The 14,440-nt window shown below is 44.8% G+C and overlaps 1 protein-coding gene across 1 annotated transcript; it reads right to left on the reverse strand.

Moving 5' to 3' along the window:
- Positions 1-360: 360 nt before the first annotated feature.
- On the reverse strand, positions 361-11,451 carry LOC129423094 (E3 ubiquitin-protein ligase TRIM39). The gene is made up of 6 exons (XM_073871579.1): positions 10,782-11,451; positions 10,586-10,681; positions 10,235-10,465; positions 1,640-1,662; positions 1,438-1,556; positions 361-1,335 (listed from the first exon to the last, which is right to left on the reverse strand). Exons 1-6 carry the CDS (start codon positions 11,169-11,171, stop codon positions 806-808), a joined length of 1,389 nt encoding a protein of 462 aa, XP_073727680.1. The 5' UTR covers positions 11,172-11,451; the 3' UTR covers positions 361-805.
- Between the last annotated feature and the right edge of the window lie 2,989 nt (positions 11,452-14,440).

Consider the following 14,440-nt stretch of genomic DNA (forward strand, 5'->3'; position numbering starts at 1 on the left):
AAATAAAAGTCTCTCAGAAAAGATTTATTTAAAAGTTATTTTGGTTACATTTGGCAATCTTTAAAACATGTTTACTGATTGTTGAGACACACGTGTCACGCGAAGCTGTGGGCGGGGCTACAAAAGTGGTCATTGTATTTGGCTTTGGTGAGGTGCTTCAATTCTACTTTGAATTTGTCATATTTCTCCGAATTCCTCACTGGGTCATAATACTGGCTTGGTGCCAAAAACTGTTATTAAGTATGAAGACCTCTTATATAACAAATTATCAAGTTAAAATTGAGTATTTGATTCACCGCTCCTTTAACAATTCCTAGTGGGTATACGGCATATACCTGCGTATCACGTAGACTACACCACTGTCTCACATCATGTTTATTTGTATAATGATAATACAGTGTTTTTATATCAGTCTGTGTAACTCCATGTGTTTCTTTAAACACGACTGCATTCAATATCAGCGGCGTCTTCTTTTAACAAAACAACAACAAACTCATCTGCACTGCTCATACTGCTAGAAGAGAAATACATTTGATTTCTTTCTTTTCTCCATCAGTTTTTCTCTCTGTGCTTCTATGAGGTTTGTTATTCAGTTCACTATGATGAAAGTCAGAGATCTGATGATCAGTTGTGTTGTGTGAAGACTCAAATTCATCCTCAATCAATTACAACTCAACACAATCAATACACTCAACAAAAACAACAACTTCATGCACTTCATCTTAAAAGAAACATCAAAAAATTTTAAGATAACTCAAACTGATTTATAAACAAAATCAATTCAATCTCAAATTAAATCCCTGATTCAGAGTTTTTCAGATGATTTTACCGGTAAGATCACCAGAGGAGAAATATTACACCAAACATAGAACCATGGATAAACTCTTTCAGTAAATGTGTGTGTGAAAGTGTGTATGTGTGTGTTAGTGAGAGGATCAGAGAATGACAGTTTTCCTCTCTCATAATCCAACTCAACTCTGATTCTCTCGAGTTTCACTTTCACTGGGAGAAGAGATGGTCCCGGTGTAATGACTGAAGCATATTTACCAGAGAAATACCTCACACACCAGATTCCACTGCTGGAGAATATGCTCTTCTTCCTCTCTGCAGATTCTGTCATCACACCCAGACACCAGAACGTGTTGTCTCCAACCTGAACATCCCAGCAGTGAATCCCTGAATTAAAGCTCTCTGAACCCAAAACACACTTAGAGACAACAAATCTCTCTGGATTATCAGGAAGCAGCGCTGCATCTTTACTGAGTCTCACACTGGTCAGATCATCAGACAGAAGGAGACGACGGTCAGCAGTGTTTGGGTCCAAAGTCACTGGAACTGAGAGAGAGAGAGAGAGAGAGAGAGAGAGGGAGAGAGACTCTTCAGATAAATGTTGATGATGAGAGTAAATCTGAAGTCAGTGTTGTATTTTGTACTCACTGTATTCAACTTTCTCCTTCATCTTGTGTATGACAGTAAACTTCAGGTTGCTGAGATGTTTTGCTACATTGATCATCATTCCTGAGATGTCCTCTGGATCTGACGTTCTACACTGAACTCTGGAAGAACATTCAGGAGTCTGAGATTCTGCTGTGAGTTTAGATTCACAATCACTGAGAGAAACAGCAAACACAATACAAACCTCTCCATTGTGCTCTTAAAGTCCTGTTAAAAACACACACATGCAGATTATTCATTAAATTTCACTTGAATGTTTGAAAATGACAATCATAGATTTGTAGAATGAAGATTGAAGTTCCCTTTCAGTTGGTCACTACGACGTCACGTCGTGACCGACGAATTGGGAACTCGCTTAGAGAGACCAATCTGCTTCGAATACTACTAAAACGCCAATGAACTTGGCATTGAGATATTTGCATAATGCTGGCGCCGCCCCGCCAGGTGCGTATATAAGGCGCACGTGCAAATAGGGAAATCAGCTTTTTATCGCTTCGAAAGCCGGCAGTATCTGCTACTGAGAAGCTACTTTACTCTGTTGGGATCGATTGCGGAAGTTGGTTGGACTGGCAGTACCACAGCGGACGCTTCGCAGTATTCCACAGGCTATACATCTTTTTTGTTTTGAGTTTAGTGTGTGCGTTGCCTTTCCCTGTGCGCATCATCAACTGAGCATCTGAGTGAATTTCCCTAAAAGAGTGATACGAGAGAGCTTTGTGCCTTGTTAAAGGCAGCCACTCTCTCGTATATCCGGAGATTAGCGTCCTTTTCAGGATGGCTTTTCGTCCGTGCGATCTTGGATGCGGGAAGTATATGGGTCCGAAGGACGGTCACGAGCGTTGTCTTTCGTGCTTGGGCATCGAGCACGCAGAGGCAGCGTTTGCTGGGGGTAAGTGTTCTCACTGCGAGAACATGTCCCTTGTGGATTTGCGGAGACGGTTGTCTTTCCTCCGGGAAAAACGCAACCCACGTCCAGCGAGTTCTGAACGCCGCCACGGAGCGGCCGTGAAGCTCTCAAAGGACGATCTCCGCATCACTGTGCTGAGCCGGTCGGGGGATTCGTCCTCCGGCTCTCAGCCTCCTCATCCACAGCCGGTTGATGTGCCGATGGAGACTTCAGAGTCGTGTTCTATGATGTCTGTAGGATCTGTCGTGCCTCCCTCCGGGTCCACGGAGACCGCAGCATCCGAGAGTGGGCCCTCTCCCTCTGAGGATCCGGACGTCCTCCCCCCTTCCGGACGGGTCGTGACGCCGGACTTCGATCCAGAGATGGTGGCCGTGCTCTCTCGAGCGGCGGAGACCGTAGGGTTGGAGTGGGTTCACCCCCCTCAGCCCGAACCGTCCCGCCTGGATGATTGGTTCTTTGGAGCTGCCCGGGTTTCACAGCCCTCTCCGCCGGTACCTTTCTTCCCCGAGGTGCACGAGGAGCTGACCAGGACCTGGAGGTCGCCGTTTTCTACCCGATTACGGCCGTTTCAGCCCTCCCCCCTCACCTCCCTCACCGATGGAGCCGCTAAGGGTTATACGGGGATCCCCCCCGTGGAGCGTGCGGTCGTGATGCAGCTGTGTCCGGCCATTGCTCCCTCCTGGAAGGATCGCCCAACCCTCCCCTCCCGTGCTTGCAGACAGTCTTCCGGTTTAACGGGGGCTGCTTACCAGGCATGCGGAGAGGCGGCTTCAGCCCTGCACGCTATGGCGTTGCTGCAGGTCCATCAGGCTAAGGCCTTGAGAGATCTGCACGAGGGAGGACACGACTCGCTTGTGCTTTCGGAGCTCCGGGCCGCTACGGATCTGGCCCTCCGTGCTACGAAGGTCACGGTGCAGGCGATTGGTCGTGCGATGTCCACGATGGTGGTCCAGGAACGCCATCTGTGGCTCTGTCTGGCCGACATGACGGACGCAGAAAAGAACAAGTTCTTGGACGCTCCCGTATCCCAGGCAGGCCTGTTCGGTGAGTCGGTGGAGTCGTTTGCCCAGCAGTTCTCCGCCGCCCAGAAGCAGACGGAGGCGATCGCTCAGATCATGCCCCGGCGCAAGCGACCTGCATCTCGCCCTCCAGCGCCGGCGGCCCCGTCTGCTCCTCGCCGAGGGCGCCCTCCGGCGGCTGCCTCCGCCCCCCCCCCCGCTAGAACGTCTTCTAGACCACGGAGAGGGAACAGCCGTCGGCAGCCCGCCCCGCCCGCCCCACCCGCTTCCCGTGGCAAACGGAAATCGAAGCGGCCCTGAGACGGGCAACCTGGAGTTGGATGGGATCACTCAGCGGGAGACGGTGATGGCACCGCTCATTCCACCGGTAGAGGGCCGGGTGGAAAATCTTTGGTTTCGTTTTGTTTCTGTTCCGCCGGCTTCTCAGCCAGCACCCACAAAACCACAAAAAGAGTGCATTCCTATTCCTCCTCCAGGTCTCCAGAGGATCGAGAGAGATGTGAGCGGGCAGTCAGATGCTCTTCCTCCCTCTCCTCTATCGCCAGCGGGTGTTCTGAGGAGTTCGAGTTCTCCGCTACGGAGACCGGACCACCAGCAACCCCTTCGGAGTCCGTGTCCTCCGCTGAGGAGACCGGACGACCGTCTCCCTCAGCGGGCTCAGGTCAGTGTCACACACACACATACTGTAGATGCTTATGCTGTCACGGCAGACGCACTGGCAGTCCCACCTGTCTCGCTTCGCTGCCCTGCCGCAGGTACACCAGTAGTGCCGTTAATTCCTCTCGTACGGTCCCTGGGGGCTTGGCTTCAGCTTCCCAGTCCGTCTCGTTGGGTTTTACGCACGATCCGCCTCGGTTACGAAATTCAATTCAATCGGCACACTCCCAAATTCTCGGGCGTACGTTTCACCACGGTGAAAGCGTCCGATGCACATGTACTGCGTGCAGAGGTCGAAGTCCTGCTGGCGAAGGACACAATCGAGCCGATCCCTCTTACCGAGATGAGATCGGGTTTTTACAGCCCGTATTTCATAGTACCCAAGAAAGGCGGCGGGTTACGACCGATTTTGGATTTGCGTGTCCTGAACAAATCTCTTCAGAAGAGGTCTTTCAGGATGATTACACCGAAGCAAATTTTCAGTGCGATACGCCCCCAAGATTGGTTTGCAGCGATAGACCTGAAAGACGCGTATTTTCATGTGTCCATTCTCCCTCGTCACAGACCGTTTCTCCGGTTTGCGTTCGAGGGTCGGGCATATCAATACAAAGTTTTACCGTTCGGGCTGTCTCTCTCTCCCCGTGTGTTCACGAAAGTAGTGGAGGCGGCGTTAAAGCCCCTCAGAGAGAGCGGTGTTCGCATTTTGGCTTACCTCGACGATTGGCTTATAATAGCGCATTCTCGGCGGACGCTGTGCGAACACAGAGATCTAACACTTCAACATCTCGCCCGTCTGGGTCTTCGGGTCAACTGGGAAAAGAGCAAACTCTGCCCCACGCAGAGGATCTCTTTTCTCGGTATGGAACTGGACTCGATCGATTTATCGGCGCGTTTGACAGAGGAGCGCGTCCAATCAATTCTGACTTGCCTTGGTTCATTCCGAGGGAAGAATGCGGTCCCTCTGAAACAATTTCAGAGACTCCTGGGGCGTATGGCAGCAGCAGCGGCCGTGACACCGCTCGGGCTGCTCCATATGAGACCGCTTCAGCGTTGGCTTCACGATCGAGTCCCGAGGAGAGCGTGGCGCGCCGGCATCCATTGTGTAACCATTACACCTGCGTGTCGCCTAACATTCCCCCCGTGGTCAGACCCCGCGTTTCTCAGGGCCGGCATGTCCATGAGACAGGTCTCCCGGCATGCTGTTGTCCACACAGATGCCTCCGACACGGGCTGGGGAGCCACGTACGACGAGCTCACGGCTTCGGGGGTGTGGACAGCACCCCAGTTGCATTGGCATATCAATTGCCGCGAGTTATGGGCAGTATATCTGGGACTCGTACGCTTTGCTACGGAGCTGCGAGGGAAGGATGTACTAGTGCGCTCAGACAACACTGCGACTGTAGCGTATATCAACCATCAAGGCGGTTTGCGCTCCCGTCACCTGTCGCATCTCGCTCGTCATCTCCTCCTTTGGAGTCAGAAGCATCTGAGGTCCCTTCGTGCCATTTACATCCCGGGATCGCTCAATACAGCGGCAGACGCGCTTTCCCGAGCGGCGCGCCCCGGCGAATGGCAACTCCACCCCCAGACGGTCCAGCTGATTTGGAGGAAGTTCGGTCATGCGCAGATAGACCTATTTGCGTCACCGGACGATACCCATTGTCGCCTGTTTTATTCACTAACCGAGGGCAGCCTCGGCGTGGATGCGTTGGCACACAGCTGGCCGCGGGGCATGCGCAAATACGCGTTTCCCCCAGTGAGTTTAATAGCACAGACTCTGTGCAAAGTCAGGCAGGACGAGGAGAGCCTTTTAATGATCGCCCCATATTGGACGACCAGGAATTGGTTTCCGGAACTAATGCTCCTCGCGACAGCCCCTCCCTGGCGGATTCCCCTGAGGAAGGACCTTCTTTCTCAAGGAGGGGGCACATTATGGCACCCGCGCCCCGACCTGTGGAATCTCCACGTTTGGTCGTTGAGCGCACGCAAGGTTTAAGTGATTTGCCCCAGGCGGTATCTAACACAATCGACGCGGCACGAGCTCCGTCTACAAGACGGGCTTACGCGTTAAAATGGAACCTTTTCGTCACTTGGTGCTCTTCGCAACGCGAGGACCCCAGAGAATGCCCTATTAACATCGTGCTTTTATATCTTCAACATAGGTTAGATGGTAGGCTGTCACCCTCCACTATTAAAGTTGATATCGCCGCTATATCTGCACATCACTCACTTATTAACGGCAGATCAGTGGGCCAGCATGATTTGGTTATTAGATTTTTAAGAGGCGCTCGCAGGCTAAACCCCTCGCGCCCCCCTTCTATTCCTCCCTGGGACTTGTCCATGGGGCTGAAAGCACTTCAGAGTCCTCCTTTCGAGCCTTTGCAGTCTGCGAGTCTGAAGCTTTTATCAATGAAAGCTCTGACCCTACTAGCATTGGCCTCAGTGAAGAGAATAGGAGATTTACATGCATTCTCTGTTGACGAGTCGTGCCTTCAGTTTGGTCCTGCTGTCTCAAGCGTGACTTTGAGACCCAGACCAGGCTACGTGCCCAAAGTTCCCACCACTCCCTTCAGAGATCAGGTGGTGAGCTTGCAAGCATTGCCTTTGGAGCAGGCAAACCCAACCGAGGCTTTGTTGTGCCCCGTACACGCACTACGATTCTACGTGGACCGCACGCAAAGCTTCAGGACCTCGGACCAGCTCTTTGTTTGTTATGGTGGTCAGCAGAAAGGGAAAGCTGTCACTAAGCAGAGGATGTCTCATTGGATAGTTGATACTATCGCCCTGGCTTATAATTTACAGGGTATTCCTTGCCCCTTTAAATTGAGAGTGCACTCCACACGGAGTGTTGCCTCATCTTGGGCTTTAGCTCGTGGTTCCTCGCTAACAGACATCTGTAGAGCTGCTGGTTGGGCGACACCTAATACGTTCATTAGATTTTACAATGTTCGTATCGAGCCTGTATCCTCTCGTGTTCTTTCCTCACCAGGGAGGACACGGAGAACAGACTCGCAAGTCGGCTTGCAGCCTCCGACTGAGGCTCCAAATTGAGTTTCAGTATGGAAGGCTAACAGAGCAAAAATGCGTAAGGGTTTGATTTGCTCTCTCCACTGCCTTGACAGCCTTTGTTGCGGAGCATTGGCTGTCAGCCTTTCACTAGCTGTATTCTTACGAACCTACGTGTTTGGCCAGGGCCCCACATTGCATCCCATCGGGTTCCTTTGTGAGTATTATTCCGTGGGGTTAATCCTACCAGCCCACGTTTCCCTTAGCAGAGCACTGCTTTGCTTACACAGCCACGGCTGTCATTTTTACCTCAACTACGGTTGACTTTTCCCACCATTAGCCCTTAAAAGGGGCGGTGGCTTCCGCAGCGTTCCTATCCCGCTCTGGTAGGGCGCTTCCCAGACGTTGGCACTACTGTGGGGTTAAAGGAACATCTAGTGCCCAGCAGGCAAAAATCTGGCAAAAATCACCTTGGAGAGGCTCAACAGAGGTGCAGAATATGAAGAGACAATGCAGAAAAGCTGAGCGCATGTGGCGGAAGACAAAACTTGTAGTCCATTATAATATCTATAGAGACAGCCTTCGTGCTTTCAGTGTGGAACTAGGCAAAGCTAGACAGACTTTCTTTTCAAATATTATAAACAAAAACATAAATAACACACGCACTCTTTTTGCTACTATAGAGAGACTAACAACCCCCCCAAGTCACATTCCAAGTGAAATGCTCTCAGACAGCAAATGTAGTGAGTTTGCTAACTTCTTTTCTGAGAAAATCAATAATATCAGAAAGGTGATCAGCACATCCTTGAGCTGCGCCAGGGTCAGACAAATCAGACCACAACATCAGAAAGTAGTTACGATGTCTGATTTCGAAGCAGTTGATGGTAAAATTTTGGAAGAAACAGTACAGCATCTTAAAACATCAACCTGTGCCCTTGACACACTCCCAACATGTTTTTTCAAGTGTCTTTAACTGTTTAGAAGCAGATCTCCTAAAAGTGGTAAATTCATCACTTAACTCTGGGACTTTTCCAAAGTCCCTTAAAACTGCAGTTGTTAAGCCCCTCCTGAAAAAGAGCAACCTAGATAACACTGTATTGAGCAACTACAGACCAATCTCAAATCTTCCTTTCATAGGCAAGATCATTGAAAAAGTTGTTTTCAATCAGCTGAACAAATTCTTAATTTCTAATGGTTACTTTGACATTTTTCAATCTGGTTTCAGACCACACCACAGTACAGAGACAGCGCTCATAAAGATAATAAATGATATTCGCCTCAACACAGACACAGGCAAACTATCAGTGCTGGTGCTACTCGACCTCAGTGCTGCTTTTGACACTGTTGATCACAACATACTTCTTGACAGGCTGGAAAACTGGGTCGGGCTTTCTGGGGTGGTCCTGAAATGGTTCAAGTCATACTTAGAAGGGAGAGGTTATTATGTAAGTATAGGTGGCCATAAATCTGAGTGGACATCCATGACATGCGGAGTCCCGCAAGGCTCAATTCTTGCGCCACTCCTGTTCAACCTGTATATGCTCCCACTAAGCCAAATAATGAGAGAGAACAAAATTGCCTATCACAGTTATGCAGACGACACTCAGATCTACTTAGCTCTATCCCCAAATGACTACAGCCCCATTGACTCCCTGTGCAAATGCATTGATGAAGTTAACAGTTGGATGTGCCAAAACTTTCTTCAGTTAAACAAAGAGAAAACTGAAGTCATTGCGTTTGGAAACAAAGATGAAGTTCTCAAGGTGAATGCATACCTTGACGCTAGGGGTCAAACAACTAAAAATCAAGTCAGGAATCTTGGTGTGATTCTGGAGTCTGACCTTAGATTCAGTAGTCATGTCAAAGCAATAACTAAATCAGCATACTATCATCTCAAAAATATCGCAAGAATTAGATGCTTTGTTTCCAGACAAGACTTAGAGAAACTTGTACATGCTTTCATCACCAGCAGGGTGGATTATTGTAATGGCCTCCTCACTGGCCTTCCCAAAAAGACCATTAGACAGTTCCAGCTCATTCAGAACGCTGCTGCCAGGATTCTGAGCAGAACCAGAAAATATGAACATATCACACCGGTCCTCAGGGCGCTACACTGGCTACCAGTTACATTTAGGATTGATTTTAAAGTATTATTAATGGTATATAAATCACTCAGTGGACTAGGACCTCAATACATTGCTGATATGCTCATTGAATATAAACCCATCAGATCACTCAGATCATTAGGATCACATCAGCTAGAAATACCAAGGGTTCACTCAAAGCAAGGAGAGTCAGCTTTTAGCTATTATGCCAGTCGCAGCTGGAACCAGCTTCCAGAAGAGATCAGATGTGCTCCAACAGTAGCCACATTCAAATCCAGACTCAAAACACATCTATTTAGCTATGCATTTACTGAATGAGCACTATGCTGTGTCCGAACTGATTGCACTATATTATATATGCACTATTTTAATTATTTTCTATTTCTCTTGTTTTTATTCTCATTTTTAACTGTTTTATACTTTTATTCCTGTTTTATTCTTTTTCACACATTTAAACAGTTTTTATTAAAATCACATTTATTTTCTTTTAATTGATATTTTAAATTCATGTATCTTTGATTTTTGTTTTCTCATTTCTATGTAAAGCACTTTGAATGACCTTTGTGTATGAAATGTGCTATAGAAATAAACTTGCCTTGCCTTGCCTTGCCTAGTGCCCGGCCTTCTCCCTTACCTTTCTCCATTTCCCGAGGGAATTTGGAGGGTTTTTTGCAGACACTGGAAGAGGTCAGCCCCTAGTGGCGTTTTGGTAGGGATTCCCAATTCTGAAAGGGAACGTCTCGGTTACGGATGTAACCCTCGTTCCCTGAAGGAGGGAACGGAGACGTCACGTCCCGTCGCCACAGGTGCTGCCACCTGCTGTTTAGGCCGGTCACCTTCCGGCTTTCTCAGCGAACAGAAGCTGATTTCCCTATTTGCACGTGCGCCTTATATACGCACCTGGCGGGGCGGCGCCAGCATTATGCAAATATCTCAATGCCATGTTCATTGGCGTTTTAGTAGTATTCGAAGCAGATTGGTCTCTCTAAGCGAGTTCCCAATTCGTCGGTCACGACGTGACGTCTCCGTTCCCTCCTTCAGGGAACGAGGGTTACATCCGTAACCGAGACGTTCTTTCTTCTCACCTGTAGGAATGAAACATCTTCAGCTGTCATCTGCTTCTCTATGACTCTGATTGTGTGTGAAAGAGATGAAATCTCACTGCTCATCTTCTCAATCTTCTCCTTCATCATCTGACTCTTCTGCTCCTCTTCCTCTCTCAGTGCTGTTATTCTGACTGATTCTTCATCATGTAGAAGTTGGTGAAGTTTCTCAAACTCTTCATGAATCTGCTTCTCTGTGCGTTCAGCCTGAATCTGATACAAAACACATTTCACACAGAAACATATAATGACTGAATCAGATCTGGATCAATAAATACATTTACAAAATACTTGTGTTGTACAACCTTGATTCATATTATGTTTCATTTAAACCTTTATATGTTCTGCAGTTTCATCCAAATTCTGTTTAAACTCCTCAAATATTTCCAGTTTCTCCTGTAAGGATTTTAATGCAGTTTTGAGTTTCTCCTGAAAGAAATCAACATTATTATTTATTTCTCATTGTGAAGATTTCAATCATAGTTCTTCATGTTATGTGATAAAATGTTTTGAATATTATTGATAAGACCTTTTTATCAATGACAGCTTCATCGACAGGACAGAATTTGTGGTTGTTGTGAGTTCTGGAGTCTCGACACACCAAACACACCGGCTGTTGATCATCCAGACAGAAGAGTTTGAGTTTCTCATTGTGAAGATGACAAACTGATGAAGATCTCTGACTTCTCTCCTTTAAGAAAGTCTCACACAAGTTCTTCAAAGCTAAATTCAATGGAGGTTCATCCTTTGAAGATCTTCTTCTGCAAACTGGACAATCTTTAGATCCTTTACTTTCCCAGAATCTCTGAATACAGTCTTTACAGATACTGTGACTACAAGACAACAAAACAGGATTTGTAAAAATATCACAGCACACAGGACAAGAAAAATCCTCCTCAGAAAAACTTTTAGATGCCATTTTCTAAGCTTCACATCAAAATCCTTCTTCAAAGTTTCACTTTCAGTTTAGTAAAATAATAATCCAGTTTAAACTCTCAGCGTTCTGTTTAAAATAAAACTATCTTCACATCCACAGCAAGGACTCCCAAAACTCTTCATCAGAAATATAAATCATCATCATCTTCACTAAATCATTCAGTTTTCTTAGTTAACCGAGTAAGCAGGTAAACCTAAGTTTCAGTGTTCTGGATGTCTGTGAAAGTGGGAGGAGTTTTATTTATTGTGTTAGATCAAAGGTTTTGAAAGTCTAAGACAGCCGGCCTCCCCTTTTACATAATCTACACAATTGTGCCTCCCCTCAATATAAAGTGCAGAAGTCAAGATATTTAATATGTAAACCATTAAGAAAAACCGAAGAAAACAATTTGGTTCAATATTAAAAGAGCAGAAAATATTATCTGAGATTCCAGTAATTCTATCAGAGTCAGAATAATCATAAGATATAAAAATAGTGAAAGACATTTTCAACAAAACTGAAATTTAAATGACTATTAATAATTATGCAACCATTATATCTACTGGGCTATACGGGTGAAGAAATTCAGACAGATAAAGAGGTGCTTGGTTATTTAAGGATTTATAGACAAATGAAGAACTTTGAAGTAATTTCTTTGAAATGTCACAGTGGAATAAAAATAATGTAAGATGTGATAAAAGCATGGATGGCGATCTCCAGCGTTTTCTCAGATAGAAATGGCTTGATCTTAGCGAGGAGATGTAGCTGAGAAAAGCCCCTACCACAGCATTGATCTGTTTATCTATTTTAAGGTTACTATCAAAAAACACAGCCAAATTTTTAACACAAGATGAAATCAGGGAGACTTTGTAGCACACACACCCTACAGTCTAGTTATCAGTCCTTTGTAGATCAATGGACCAAATCAGAAGACTTAAAATCACTCAAGAGCATGCAGTGAGAAAAGTGAAAGAATGAGTGAGATAGCGCTGTACTATACACTGAAAAAAATGATTCGTTGAATTTAATAAATTTTTTTAAGGTAAGTGGTTGCAATCAATTTATTTAAGCTACATTTAAACAAAAAAGATTATTAACGTAAAATAAAATATAAAACTTTTGTTTAAATGTAGATTAAATAAATTGATTGCAACCACTTACCTTAAAGTGTGTGTTGCAGGTTAACCACCACTGTCCATTAATGGGTACATAAATCACTCAAGATACGTGTATAATTTTTAAAATGTCTCAAAAATGGTCTTAAAGACCACGTTTTTGGTATTAACGGTTTTTTTTAACACAATTCTGCGATGAAGTCACGTTGGGGAGAAGTGGAGAAAGACACAGCCAGAGCCATAGAGATAGATGAGACATTTATTGCTGTTTAATACTTACGTATATAATTTGGAAATCATATATAAATCGTAGGAAATATATAATGTGTTATACTGCAAAGTTACCTTGCTAATTATTATTTATGATATATGTGGAGATAAATAAAACTTCGCAAATCTGCTGATTTGATCCATTCATGTCCTGACCACCAGGCTAGAGATTTTTAAACATCCTTAATCCACATTTACTAGTCTATCAAATAATATTTCAAATATATTGTTTTGTGAAATAAAAGGATGCTTTGTTATATTGTTTATGCGATTATAACGAATCACACGATCATTTTATACGCAGCAGCAGTCAGCAGCTGCAGCATACTCGGATCCGACCGCATACATACTGTAATAAACCGGCGTTCGGCGGCTTTTTACATCACGACAGACTATGCCATTTGAGGAGGAACCACTCATTGATCACCGTATTTTTATAAATCCTGTACATGTTTGGACCTGCCGAACAGGTTGAGCACTTTTATATACTTTGTTGAGCTGAAAGGCTGCTCAGTTTGACCAGCGGGCTGCGGGAACCGGTGCACATCACGCCGCAAGACGGTGTTAACTCAAAATGTATAACTATTATCAGATCGGCCCACCAGGAAAGTCCCGACTCTCTCGATTGCCATTCCGCTACTGGCTGTAAGGAAGTGAGTGCGTTTGGGTCGCTGGTCCCTGCGAACAGACGTGACGTGCTTCACTCACCTTCCAGGATTAGAGACATGCTGCCAAAACCGTTTGTGCTGAAGATCGCATAAAGTTACACCCATTTCAGGCAGGATCATGGACCCCCTCAAGCCAGCATGCACGAGTATGTTAATTGTTTGTTTACTTTCTACACGAAGATATGCTAACGTTATGCTATCTGGCTGTCTGCCTATCTCTCGATACTAGCCTATCCATCTGTCTGTCTATCTGTCTGTCTATCTATCTGTCTATCTATCTGTCTATCTGTCTATCTATCTATCTATCTATCTATCTATCTATCTATCTATCTATCTATCTATCTGTCTGTCTGTCTATCTGTCTATAATCTGCGCTATCAGAACTCTACTTTACTCGTCTTTCTATAGTCATTCTCAATGCTCTCAAGGCGGCTTTGGTCAATTCTCTCCCCAGCGTGACGTCATACAGTGCGTTGTGAGGGAAAGGAGAATCATTGCAATTTGCTGTACTTTTTCATACTTTTTCGGGTTTTGTGATACCCAACAACATAAAATACAATGGATAACAGTTTAAATGTTTATTATCAACAAGCAAATTGCACAAATTCGTTGAAAAATTTTACCTGCAAAACGCCCTTTAAAAAATTGATTAAATTCAATGAATCCTTTTTTTCAGTGTAAGGTAAGTATTTATTTTGTATTAAGTGGTTTCTTTGCAGGAGAATAAATAAACAATAACAACAAAATAAACAAAATGAACTCAAAAATAGCAATGAAACCTTTATAATGTACCTAAAATCTTTTTTGTTGAATAAACTTCTCAAAAATAAAATTCAATTATTCAAATCGTCAGTTTCCAATTTCTTTTTCCCAAAAATGTGTACCTTTAACACTCTTATTGTTTTCACAGGTAACAAAATAACCAGTTCAAAGTTCACAATTTCTTTTAACCCTTGTTGTGTTCATATTTTTGTTACTTAGACGATGTTTGTGGGTCTGGTGGACCCAGAGCATTATTAGTATCTTAAACCATTGCAGTCATACAAATTCATGTAATATTGTTTACAGATGTTTACTTTAGCCTTTTTGCAAGTAACATAGACAGAATTTATGGTTAATATTTGTCATTTACCACTGGTAGAGGACTATTAATAAACTAAAGTGCCATTCGTTTTTGTGATAATATGAAATAAAAGAAGAAAATTGTATTCTGATCCAA

This window comes from Misgurnus anguillicaudatus, chromosome 9 (assembly GCF_027580225.2).
Source record: "Misgurnus anguillicaudatus chromosome 9, ASM2758022v2, whole genome shotgun sequence".
Lineage (NCBI taxonomy): Eukaryota > Metazoa > Chordata > Actinopteri > Cypriniformes > Cobitidae > Misgurnus > Misgurnus anguillicaudatus.